Genomic DNA, 12,864 nt, shown 5'->3' with positions numbered 1-12,864 from the left:
ATAAATAAAAAATAATAATAATACAAAAATAAATTCACAACACAAGAAAATCCGCGCGCAAATCATAGCGCGTGACAATGAAATCAAGAACTTTCGAGCCGACGCGGACGACGAAGGAGCCTAACAAAAGTACCTACAATCATAGGCGGCTCGTGACAAAATTGTATGGCCGTGTTCACTTGAAATAAAACAACGAAAATAGGTACCTACAATAGCGTTAGCAGTACAAAAAAAATGAGCACCACATTATAAATGTCTATTTATACACTAAAAATTATAGAGTATTTCAAAACGAATTCAATTATTATTTAGCAATAATTAGAAAATCCCCGAATTTGCATTCGTGATCGTATTCATAGTGTTTGTCTACACTAATATTATAAAGAGGAAAACTTTGTTTGTTTGTTTGATTGTAATGAATAGGCTCATAAACTACTGGACATTTTACCAATGTTTGCAAGTTTGTGATTACTTTGATAGTTTACCGATTTATAATAATTGTATACTTATATCATTGTTTAAAAATATTCAAACACAATATGATATAGGTACTGATTTATCACTGGTTTCAGTGATGAACTGATGAGTCAATGTTAGCCACAATACTAATCACTTTCGTCATACATGTGTACGAACTATGATTGATGTGATTTGCAATGTGGTGAAATTTCATAAAAATCACGGGCCAATTTTTTGTTTTGAATCCCACCGAAAATACATATATTACTAATTGCGTTATTAGAATAATTAATTACTATACCCACGATCAATTATTACAATTTACAATATAGTCTCAAATGCATACTAGAGAAACATTGCAATTTGAATCAATTAAAATGCATAGCATACAAAAATAAATTCACAACACAAGAAATTCCGCGCGCAAATCATAGCGCGTGTCAATGAAATCAAGAATGTAATTTTATATCAAGCCGACGAGCGACGACGCCGAACTAAAGTACCTACAGTACCATTTACCTTCAGTGTACAATACAGTTTACAGACCTACGACGGACGAACAATAATGAGTAATAAATAAAAAAAAACATAGTTTCTAAGGTCATTAGTTTTATTTTATTTTATTGTTATTTTCTTTGAACGATTGGAAATGAAATTACTCAATTTTTACACAGAACTTTGATTTATTAGAATTATGCTCATTATGCATAAGATAACGAACGCGAATGCACGACATCTAGCGCGTCAATGTCTAAACATCGCCTTTCGTTTAGACATTGACGCGCTAGATCTGTAATAAGTATATAGTCTATGCGCTAGATGTCGTGCTTTATGTCGTGTTTTGCTTGGCAAAAGTCACGCACACTACTGTTGAAGTGTCAAATTTTTCCGGTATTTTACTGTTGTTTTTCTAAGTAAATATTGTAAATTATTGATTAAAAAGGTCGAACGCGCACACATTTCATTATAGAGAAGTGATAAAATGATTAGTTTTAAAGAAATAGTGTCTGTGTTAAGTGTTTAGAGGTAATCAAAAATGTATGGAGGGACGGTCGGAACATCAACCTTAAGTATAAGATAGAGAGCAACGAATATTATTCTTTCGTAGAACGAGTTAAATAGAAACGAAGTACTAAAAAACAAAAACAATAGTACCTTGCATGTTGCGTGTAGTTAAAAATTTCGTACCTATTCGAGTTTCGACTTGATAGACAAAAAATTAACATCATTAGTTTTCTGAGTTCGAGATATCGCTGTATCGACATCAAAGAACACTCTTGAAGTGAATCTCAACCAAGTTTGTTTCTAAGACCAGCTGGGGATTCGAACCCACGCCTGGCCGGTGAGTTAGTCCGAGTGCTCTATAGGCCGTGCGCTTTTGACCACTCGGCTAACGTCGCGTCGCCGCCCTAGTAGAAATGATCAAGTTTTTACTTGATTAAATCTAGTATCTGGCTAGCGATCATATCTAGTAACTGGCTAGTATAATATCCAGTAACTGTCTAGTAACTGGCCAGTTTCGCTAGACATCAAATAAAACATGACGACACTTGTACATTTTGAGGCTATTTAAAATTAAATATGGATAAGTTTGTTACAATTAAAAATAATAATAATACAATTTTCTTAATTATTTACGCTGTTTCTTAAAACAGCGTAAATAATTAAGAAAATTGTGTATTTCAATATAAAAATAATGGATGAAATTAAACAAGTCGACATAATAGCACACCCCGGACACTCCATACAAAATGATCGTTTTGACAGTCACACTGTAGAGACTGCAAATGTGTGTGTTAACGCTTTATGGTTGGCACATTTGTGACTAGCGTAAAAAAATTCGCGTTTTTCTGATGAAATACATCCGTAAACAGCACAATATCTAACCATTTTCTACGAAAAACGATAATCACAAATCCAAAATAATAAAATTACTTTAAGTCAATTTGATTAATGTTGTCAATCTTCGTTGCGTATCGTCCTTGCAGATAAATATGGCCCATTTTATGTCTGATCGCGCGGGGGTGAGGTAAGTTTAATTTTGGCGGGAGGTGGAGAGTGTCCGTTCTGTAGCGTTTAGCTACTATTATATATTCTGTGATAATAGCCAAATTGTGGTTGTGACTTGTGAGCAATTAAGGACGCCGCGCTGTCACCGATCTGCGTTACTCAAATTTAGGTATCTAACGTCGTAACTTTGTTCGCGGCAACATCACGCTCACGTAAACATAGCGCATTCCATTTTATAGGTCATCTTAATACTTGATATTATTTTTAATTTTTAAATTTTATTGAAATTGATTCCAGAACATTATTACGAACTTTAAAAATTCATTTTCTTACTTTTATTAGTAGGTACAATTCTGATAAGTATGTTAGTTAGTAACTAACTTAAAAAAAGACGTGTGGCACTCGGGGACTGCCGCGGTAAAGCTATTGCATAGTATGCCTTCAAGCCACACCTCCGTGCCCGTCGGAGTGGGGAGCGTGAGGTTTTTTCGTTACGGAATTTCTCGATTCGGTCCCCGCGCTCAAGGCCCGCGATAGAAGCTATGCAATAGCTTAAAAAGTGTGAGTGTTTTACAAAACCTCTAGGAATTATATTCAATATCTAAGCTTTGAAATGTTTAAAATACTTTTTTAAGAATTATCATGACATATTAATTATTATGTTACCGGCAATGTATTAAATCCGGCATTATTCTTAAGAAAAATATGTATGTTATTCCGTGATACGGTCGAAATTAAATAAATTAGATTCATCTCATTACCTAGGAAATCTGAACTTTTCCTAAGGAGCAAACACATTTGCAAATGTGGGTGGTTTTTGAGGAAGCTATTACCCATATGAGGTCAAAACTAAAATCCAAGATGGCGCCGACGAAAATTTTACATCTTTTCGTCATGGGTGTCATTTTCATGGTTTTTGGGGTAGCTATTAACCAATATGAGGTCAAAACTAAAATCCAAGATGGCGCCGACGAAAATTTTACATCTTTTCGTCATGGGTGTCATTTTCATGGTTTTTGGGGTAGCTATTAACCAATATGAGGTCAAAACTAAAATCCAAGATGGCGCCAACGATGGTTCCTAAACATGTATTTCAATGCTCTTTAAAATTATTTTTAAGACATAAATGCCAGATGTATTTTTTTTTTTCAAATAGGTGAATTCTTAAAACTCTTTGTGTATACCCCTAAAAAGCAACCTGCTCAACTTTGTCACCCGCACGTGAGCTATTGTTTAAGATTATGTTTTTATAGACAAAATACTCACATTAGCGAAGCGGTATATGCCGGCTGCACGAAGTTAGAGAAGAAAATATGGATTTTCAGGAAAAATTTATCAATTTTTTTTAATGAAATTTGGTGTTAAAGTATTGTTTACGTGATCAGTGTATGCAAAACTACAAGTCCCTTAGCACTTAGTATACCGATAGTGGGATACCCTGTATAGTCGAATTCTTATATACTACGGGAGAGTCTTAGTTAATAGCTACCCCAAAAACCATGAAAATGACACCCATGACGAAAAGATGTAAAATTTTCGTCGGCGCCATCTTGGATTATAATTTTGACCTCATATTCGTAAATAGATACCCCAATAACCATGAAAATGACACCCATGACGAAAATATGAAAAATTTTCGTCGCCGCCATCTTGGATTTTAATTTTGACCTCATATTGTTTAATAGCTACCCCAAAAACCATGAAAATGACACCAATGAGGAAAAGATGTAAATTTTTTGTCGGCGCCATCTTGGATTTTAGTTTTGACCTCATATTCGTTAATAGCTACCCCAAAAACCATGAAAATGACACCCATCACGAAAAAAAGTCAAATTTTCATCAGCGCCATCTTGGATTATAGTTTTGACCTCATATTCGTTAATAGATATTCGTTTTTATTTTTGGGACGAGGAGCGATACACCCACAGGATACACCCGTCCTTCCAAGAGCGCTTCTGAGCGCGGTCCACAGATAACTATATATTAGTCAGAGACAGATACAGTACTACGGGTGACGTTTAGTTCTAAAAATATGCGCCAAGCGCTAGTGTCGTAACGTCACCTACTAGTGATGACCCACAGCGAGCTATAAAAGCCACGATGACGCATAGAATATCGATAGCATAGTGATGTACCACGGAATTTTTTTGTAGGGATAATTCTATAAATTGCAAGGTTCAAAGTATCTTTCGTTACGTTCAATGGATACGAATATAACGAAAGAAATATGAAAATAAAACAAAATTTAAGATTTTAGTTTTTTATTTAATTTTCCTCAGCCCATGGGCTTTATATTTGTCAAAGGCAATTTGTTGAGGTGCACACATCTGTTTAACAAGTTTTTCTTGTACACCTCCTTTTAAAATTTTATTTATTATGTTGCACCAATTATGCACATGCATCATTAAATTGAGCAACCACTCCTTTACTTCTGTTTTGTGATGTGTACACCCCAACCAATTTATATCAAATTGTTTTAATATTTGTATTTTTAAATGTTTTTTTAAACATCTTTTGTATTCAAATAATCATGTATAAGGCCCGAGATATCCCTATATATCATTAAAAATTTCTTTGATGGATAGGTTAAATTGTGATGTTTCAAAAGGGTGTATTCTCTTTGTTCGATCCATTTGTGAAATAAATCTCTGTTTTTTTGGGTATAAGTCTCAGAGCATCTCCTACACTAAAATTTTTGTGTCACTCTCCTGCACATATACCCCGCTGTATATGCAGAAGAGTGCACGCGCAATCTTTCATTGACTGGGTTTAGAGATTGGTTGCAATTGCTGCTGCTAATGTTATTTGTTTTTGATATTATGGGTCTAGTACACATGGCATTTTCTTTATCCTCATCAAATGTTGATGAGGAACTCTCATCAACATTGGATGAGGGTATGAGTTTTAAAAAATCAACTACTGTGTCTCCTACATCATCCTCACAGTTTGCGTATATCGAATGTGGACCCATAACATTGGACATCAGTAAGGATTTAAACGCATTCATAAATGTATTTGCAGCAGGATTGACATTCCTATAATTGATGGCTCTGATCCTACCAAAAAAGTTCTCTAGAGGATCCTGATTTACATTTCTAGGATAAAAATATTCTATTTCATATTTTTCGAACAACAGTTTAGACAACCTTTCAAAACTCTCTACAGTTGTAACCCATCCATTAAGAGAAGGAACTCGAACCTAGAATAGATTTTATTATTTTTGCGAGCTTTCTTGCTATTTGTATCAATAAATTTAATATTTTTCAATATTTGTTTGGCTTCTGTCCAAAAACTGAAAATTTGATATGTTTTCGGCTTTATAGGTCCACGCAGTTTGCCCCGGACAGTGCTTCCTCGAGAACCGTTCACGCTATCAAATAGCTTGTCAATGAACTCCACAGCTTCGCCTGTTGTGGCCATTGTCTCACTGACATTTTGACCTGAGGCTGTAGTTTCTGAAATATTACATAATTAAATAAGTATCACATGATAAGTATCACTACATAGGTAGTAAACAAAGTTGCTTCCCGTTGTCTGTCCCTGTGTGCTTAGAACCTTAGACCATTAAAATTACGCAACAGATTTTGATGCGGTTTTTGTTAATAGATAGGTACAAGTGATTCAAGAGGCAGGTATATATGTAGAATAAACGCAGGCAAAAACTAGTAACACATAAAAAATATAAACAAAAATAACAACTACTGTTTCTATTCTATAAGACTCTTAAGAAAGCATACATTAGTTTGAATTGAATGTCTTATTGACTCATAAAGACTAAATTGTAAAATATGATTAAGAACCTAATTCTTTAATAAGTACAGTCAAAGTTCCTTATTCGCGCTTCCTTCATTCGCGGTTTCACTATTCGCGGGTGGAAAAAATGCGACCTAATTTCTATATTCGCGGCCCAAAATTCTTTATTCGCGGATCAAATCGGTACATCGGTATATACATAATATATGAATTTACCTAAATAAAAATCAATTGTTATCCATAGAAAACGCCTGAACTACATAACTACGAATTTATAATCTCGACTAAAAAACGAGTAAAAAGTGCTAAGCCATTGCCTAAACCTGAAGATAATACCTAATTAAATGGTAATTAATAAATATATGTTTGGTCAAAAATTTCAAAAAAACTGATTTCTTTATGTATATGCTTCCTTATTTCGTCACCCAGGAACGTATCCCCTATAACCCCATACAAATTACCATTCCATATTCACGGTTTCTCTATTCGCGGCACATTTACGGAACCTATTGCCCGCGAATAAAGAACTTTTACTGTATTTAGTATTTACATAGTGTGAATTCATGGTGTTTATTAAGTTGGAGACCATAAATAAATAAATGAAAGTAAAGCGAGTGAGTGATTCAGAGGATAATTTTAGTATTTTTAGATACTTAATGCATATTGATAACCGAGTAAATACTTACTGAACAATGCAGTGTATTTAAGCATTCCACTGGTTGTTGCACTCAGAGTTTGGGCAGCTACACTAACTTTCATCTTCTTCATTTTTGCTGCATAAACATGGTGCTCTTTCAGCTTTTTATGCATTCTAGTGTGACCTAGTTGGCAATCAGCATCAAATACTGTTTGTATATCCTTCCATGTGGCAACTTGGCCTTTGAAGAGCATGTCTTTCGTGAGCAGACAAATCAAACACTACACTTAACTATTGTCCTGACACCTCAATAGTTCCATCTGCAAACAAAAAAGTATATTGAGTTCAACAAGTTAATTTGATGCAAGTATTACAGGTCAGATTACAGATGAAAATAAGCACACAGGTGACATATGACATGTACTAACATACAGATGGATATTAAGATATAATGTTGATGGGTACTTTTTATCCCAGGTGTTTTCCAACTTCTAAGCAGACAATGTGCATGCAAGGGCTATTCATTCATAAAGAGATTTTATCTACTCACCATTGCATTCATCATTTAAAATCCTTTTGCGTGCAGTCTCCAATTTCAACATATTTATGGCTGTTCTAAAAGTCGAGCCCTGGTCACATACAAGAGCTAAAGGTATCAGTCCTGACTCTGACACTTTAGTGACCACTTCCTTTAAAATTCTAACTACTGTAGCACCTGCAGTTGTTCCCTCACAAAAGAAGAATAATGTAGGTTGTCTCCAGTTTGAACACACTCCTTTTAGCATGAATACCAAGGCATGATCGCAAAATCTTAGTACTCTTCCATACCCAAAGTCTTTAAATCCTCTTATCTCATCTTGGGACTCAACATAAGTGAGATGAGGTGTAAAAGCAACCTCATCAAACAAAATAGAACATAGTTTCTTCTTTGTGTCCCATTTCTGTGTTTTGTGCTTTATTACTCGAAAAATATTGTCATTTAGCCCCACATTGAAAATGATATTTTCAGCCAAACGATTTAAAGTTCGTTTACTGGGCAAATTAAATATTTTTTGGAGCAACCGATATCCTTTCGGGCTTTCCTTCATTAAGGTCAACGCCAAATTCTTTTCAGTTTTCACTGGTTGTGTATAATATTATATCTCATTGCCTTCTTCTTTCTGTTAGGTAGGTACTGTGGATAACTCTCGTTAGAGAGTAGTATATTCTTTGGTGGATAAGTAACACAATAAGTAGGTAACTGTTTGCCATTTTGAAATTTGACACATTTGAGTTTGACAAATAGCGATACAAAATGGCTGCCAACAAGGCTCGCGAAACTAGCGCTTGGCGAATTTTTTTGGAACTAAGCTGTCGCAGGCCTGGCGCGGTCTGACGACCCGCGAGGCCGCGAGACCAAAATGTATGAAGAAATCGACAAGTATTTCTAATTTAGCTAATAATTGAAATAAAATTTTGATTTAGATTCATAAAAATTGCACCATATATAAAGGACTATATATCCCTCAATAAGATATAGTTAAGAAGATAGATTAGGCTTTTAATTTTCTTAAAATGGTACCGTTTTAGACCCCATTTTTTTGCATTTTATGCGATTATTGTGCTGGGAAAATCGTATTTCAGCGACAATTTTGTATGACGTCGTACAATTTTTATAAGATGAACGTAGAGCTGAATATATTATCTTTAAATTAAGATATTACTATGTTCTCACGTGTAATTGCTTTAATTTAAAATGGTACCGAAAAACAGCGTGTTTTTGTAAAAATATGTAATAGCACCCTTAAAACAAATATTCTGGAGACTCATTTATATAGATGAATTATTAAAAATTTTACTAGAAGTTCTTCCAGATTCGCCAATTCGTGCAAAAACACTTTTTAAATTAACCGTTATTTTTATTATTTTATATTATTAATGTTTTTAGTTTTACATTTAAAAATATCATAAAATAAATTAAAAACTTACCTATTTCATAGTTCTTAATACTTTTATAAGGGAAACTTTTATATTAGTGGAATGTTAAATTAATAAATAAAATTTATAATTATTCCGTCTATTACTGGCCAGATACTTGATTGCATTTCTACTAGGGTGGTTGAAACATTATAAGTGTCCATACATGGACGTATAAAAAAAGACGGACGCCGTATTACGAACAAACAACGTGAAGCCACCATAGTAAGCTAGCGATCGTGTAAAGACAATAAACACGCACACTCTCTCACCATAGTAAGCTAGTCGGCCGCCATTACGTCGTGAACTACCGACTGATTAACTGCGTCACTGTTTCACAAAAAATATTTAAAATGCCGTCTTGCGTGGTTAAATGGTGTCGCAACAGTACAATTTTAAATAACAAAACGCAAGGGATTACATTCCACAGGGAAGCAAGTTATTTCTTTTATGTTTTAATGACAAAATTATTACGGCAAAATTTATAAAAAAAATACAGCCGCCATTGTCATCAACACAGCTGTTGCCATGGCAACATGGCACACACACATGGATGTTTCGCCGCCATTACTAGGCTTCACTCAATGTTTAGGCGATATACCGTCCGTCTTTTTTTATACGTCCATGTGTCCATATTAAAAAACAATTTTTTTAATAGTATCCTTATTTATTAGTTGTCAAGAATATAATATTAATAATATTATAATATTAAACATATTTTTTGGGGAAAACCGATCAGCAAATAATCGCCCACAGGCCAAAAGTCCCAGTCAAATGATAAGCTGTTATCAATTGTGGTTCCATTTGAAAACAAACTTCACATACGTAAGTACATGTTAATGATAATAAATCGTATAAAAACCGACCCATTGTAGCGCAAAGCGTATTCCAGTTTCAGGAGCCCCACGAAGATGTTCGGGATAATAGTAGTTATTGCTGTGCTCGTTACGCCCGTCCAAACCAAAAGTAAGTACTTATTGTCTTTAAAAAAAATTTCGAAACTTTTATTTTAATTTTTTTCTTTTATTGCATTTGCTAACGGAAATATATTCTTCTTTCTTCATTTTTTCTTTAAAAGTTAATAATATAACTCATTATGAAATTATATACTATCTATCTTTCTTGTACGGCAAAATAAATGCCGTGCAAAATTTTTTTATTTTTCTTGCATTAGTAAGTAATCGAAAATATATTTTTCTTCCTTTATTGTTTCTCTGAAAGTCAGCAATATAGCTCATTTTAATATCATGTTATTTTTTCAGCTCTTCGAGCGGTAGAGGATGAACCGAGGCCGATGAGTGAAGGTAAATTGTTTTTTTTTTTTTTTTTCATTAATGATCATAAAAAGTTTAGAATATCCAAAAGTGTACGCCTCACAATCTCATTTTCAATAATAAAATTGATTAAAATACAAATACTATTGAATCTTTTGCACCATAATTGTCCAACCAGAAAAGAAAAGTACTGCGCATGTATTGTTAACGAACCTAATTTACATCAATATAGATTTACAAACGACTATAGTATACGTTCCTAGGGCAGGCGGAAATTCGTACAATGACCTAACAGGGGTAACCAACCTTTGTGTAACCTAAGATTCCTGAGAACATTATTAAAGGGTGAAAGTGAAAGTGAAAATCTTTATTTCAGTAACCTACATTACATAACACTTTGACTTTGACTTGATTATTTATATCTAACTTACTTTGCAGTAAGCTGTAGGTATGACACAATTTACAACAAAAAAAATGTTAGACCACTTCTGCTCTTAGGTTCTAACTTCTAAGTGTTTTATAATAAAAATAATAATAAATATTTTAGTAACATCTTATGAAATTAGTGAATTATTTACTTTTAGCTTTTAGGTACGTACCTATGTAATTACTATTTCAGCATTGTGTTATGTTCCAATTTGCTATATTTTAGAATCTACATTTTTTATTAAAATAAAAGCAAATTAATTAATTTAATAAAAATAATAATATAATAAATTAATCAAAGCATTTCAAAGCGAAATGCGTGAATGCGTGTCGCTGTGCTTCCTAATCCGCACCTCATCGACATGTCAAAACAAGTTTGTTATCTCTGAACGACGCGACCGCGTCGCTCACCTCACCTTGTACCATGAAAAGCGGTACGCTGCGTAAACGATAAAGTAGTGTATGAAGAGCGATAGGTATCGTTTTATTTTGATGATAACATAATACTTCGTGTCATTGTACGAATTTCCGCCTGCCCTAGGAATATACTATAGTTTTGCGCACGCAAGCGCGCGTGTGAATGTTGGTATGGAATTATGTATATTTTCATGCTCATGATATATTTGACCAATCACGTTACGAATAGTTTGCTTGCATGATATATTTTCATATTTTTTATCTAAATTATAAGCGTGGATAAGAGTGGATAAGTGGATTTGAGTTTACCATTTTTTTTTTATTTGTTTAAAAAGCAAAATGTCTTTTAAAAATGTTATGTGTTGAAACTAGTGTTTTTCCATGACATTTATAGCGCAATATTCTTATTTCTCAATTTTTTTCTTTAAAAGTCAGCAATATAACTCATTTTGTTTTCAATATTTCAAATAATATAGGATGAGTTTGCACGGCAAAAGGAATGCCGTGAAAATTGTTTTTTTTTTTCTTGTATTAGTAATCGAAAATATTATATCCTTCTTTCTTTATTGTTTCTCTGAAAGTCAGCAATATGTCTCATTTTAATATCATGCTATTTGTTTTAGCGCTTGAAGCTGTAGGGGATGAACCGACACCGCTGAGTGATGGTAAATTGTTTCTTTTTAATTAGTGATCTAAAAAAGTTTAGAAAATCCAAAAGTGTACGCCTCATAATCTCATTTCCATAATAAAATTTATTAGAATGAAATAATTTTTGTATGGCGAGAGTAGAGCACTACCTTATGCACTTCGCTTATGAGGCGTGCAATATATTTCTTTTTTCATTTTTTTTTTCTTAAACTTAACAAACGACACATTCTGAATTTGAAATATTTTTTTCAGAGGAATTTGCTGAGATAAAAAACAATAAATTTCTGGGTGAAAAACATGCTTTTAACATAACTGGAAAGAAAATAGTAATGGATAGTAACGTATTTAAGTCCTGCATATTCAATCAATATGCAGGAACTAGTATACTGGTTTTTGATAAGTCCAGGAACATTGGACTTAGCGCCTACGAACCCTACCAGATTTATACAAGATGTGAAGTTTGGATCAAAAATTAATCGACCTCCAAATGCTAATATCATTAAAAAATTCGAAGGATTAATTGATGAGCGTTTTTCGCTAATTTAATATTTCACAGACAACAAAATATTATTTTTTAAGTCAATCAGTATCAATTTGATTTATCGATAAATACAACGTCTACCTCTATAGCTATCCGTACAATGGCTCACCCAAGGTTGGATTTGACCCCTGGCAGTTTTTTCAAAAATTGCCAGAGCTCGATTCCGAGCCGCCTGTATCTTGATCAGGTTTTCTGTGGTTTTCCTGTTCACTGTACTCTGAACTCTGAAGCGGGGCACAGGCGAATGCCGGTACAGGGATAATATTGAATGGCCACAGTCTCCATTCATTTGTCTAGATTAGTTCGTACATTTATAATGGATGTATAATATAATGTATGTATGATGGATGTATAATATAATGTTAATGTAATGGAATAAATAAATATTTTGAGGTAAAATAATGATTTTTTGTTAAACAACATTTCCCTGATTAAAAAAATGAATTAGAGATCATTGGTAATACAATTTGAATTCTTTTCAATACTTCTGACTATTTTAAACTGCTTTTTTTTCTAATTATTTAGAATTGTTAGGGAGTAATTAGGAGATATTTTCTAATACTTTTGAGACTGAATATATTAATTACTGGTATGAATGTTTTGTGATATTAATAATATTTAAAAAAATGACTATTAAAAAAAGTTGCATACTTAATCCTTTATTTTATTAAAAATTTAACAAAAGTTTTACATGTTGATTTCGCAACCACACATTTCTATATCTAGGTACTTATAGATTAAAA

General features: G+C 33.2%; 2 protein-coding genes across 2 annotated transcripts; one reads left to right on the top strand and one right to left on the bottom strand.

Moving 5' to 3' along the window:
* Positions 1 to 7,132: 7,132 nt before the first annotated feature.
* Positions 7,133 to 8,099, bottom strand: LOC149897965 (uncharacterized). Its single transcript, XM_090115935.1, has 2 exons — positions 7,410 to 8,099; positions 7,133 to 7,179 (listed from the first exon to the last, which is right to left on the bottom strand). Exons 1-2 carry the CDS (start codon positions 7,945 to 7,947, stop codon positions 7,151 to 7,153), a joined length of 567 nt encoding a protein of 188 aa, XP_089972061.1. The 5' UTR covers positions 7,948 to 8,099; the 3' UTR covers positions 7,133 to 7,150.
* A 1,540-nt stretch (positions 8,100 to 9,639) lies between these two features.
* On the top strand, positions 9,640 to 12,509 carry LOC149897964 (uncharacterized). The gene is made up of 4 exons (XM_090115843.1): positions 9,640 to 9,781; positions 10,078 to 10,119; positions 11,556 to 11,597; positions 11,833 to 12,509. The coding sequence occupies exons 1-4, from the start codon at positions 9,727 to 9,729 to the stop codon at positions 12,054 to 12,056; spliced, it is 363 nt and encodes a 120-aa protein (XP_089971969.1). The 5' UTR covers positions 9,640 to 9,726; the 3' UTR covers positions 12,057 to 12,509.
* The last annotated feature ends 355 nt before the right edge of the window (positions 12,510 to 12,864 follow it).

Source organism: Colias eurytheme, chromosome 24 (assembly GCF_061535395.1).
Source record: "Colias eurytheme isolate Ceu_HAF_F1 chromosome 24, ilColEury1 Martin Lab GWU primary, whole genome shotgun sequence".
Classification (NCBI taxonomy): Eukaryota; Metazoa; Arthropoda; class Insecta; order Lepidoptera; family Pieridae; genus Colias; species Colias eurytheme.
The sequence above is the reverse complement of the archived record's forward strand: the minus strand, read 5'-3'. Positions and strand labels throughout refer to the sequence as shown.

What these genes read in the sequence shown, in the direction of transcription:
- LOC149897965 (XM_090115935.1), bottom strand. Translation starts at nt 7,947, where the DNA reads ATGAAGGAAAGCCCGAAAGGATATCGGTTGCTCCAAAAAATATTTAAT. An exon ending in TTTAAATGATGAATGCAATG is followed by an intron (nt 7,180 to 7,409) that starts GTGAGTAGATAA and finishes TTTTGTTTGCAG; the next exon opens with ATGGAACTATTGAGGTGTCA.
- LOC149897964 (XM_090115843.1), top strand. Translation starts at nt 9,727, where the DNA reads ATGTTCGGGATAATAGTAGTTATTGCTGTGCTCGTTACGCCCGTCCAA. An exon ending in TACGCCCGTCCAAACCAAAA is followed by an intron (nt 9,782 to 10,077) that starts GTAAGTACTTAT and finishes TTATTTTTTCAG; the next exon opens with CTCTTCGAGCGGTAGAGGAT. An exon ending in ACCGAGGCCGATGAGTGAAG is followed by an intron (nt 10,120 to 11,555) that starts GTAAATTGTTTT and finishes TATTTGTTTTAG; the next exon opens with CGCTTGAAGCTGTAGGGGAT.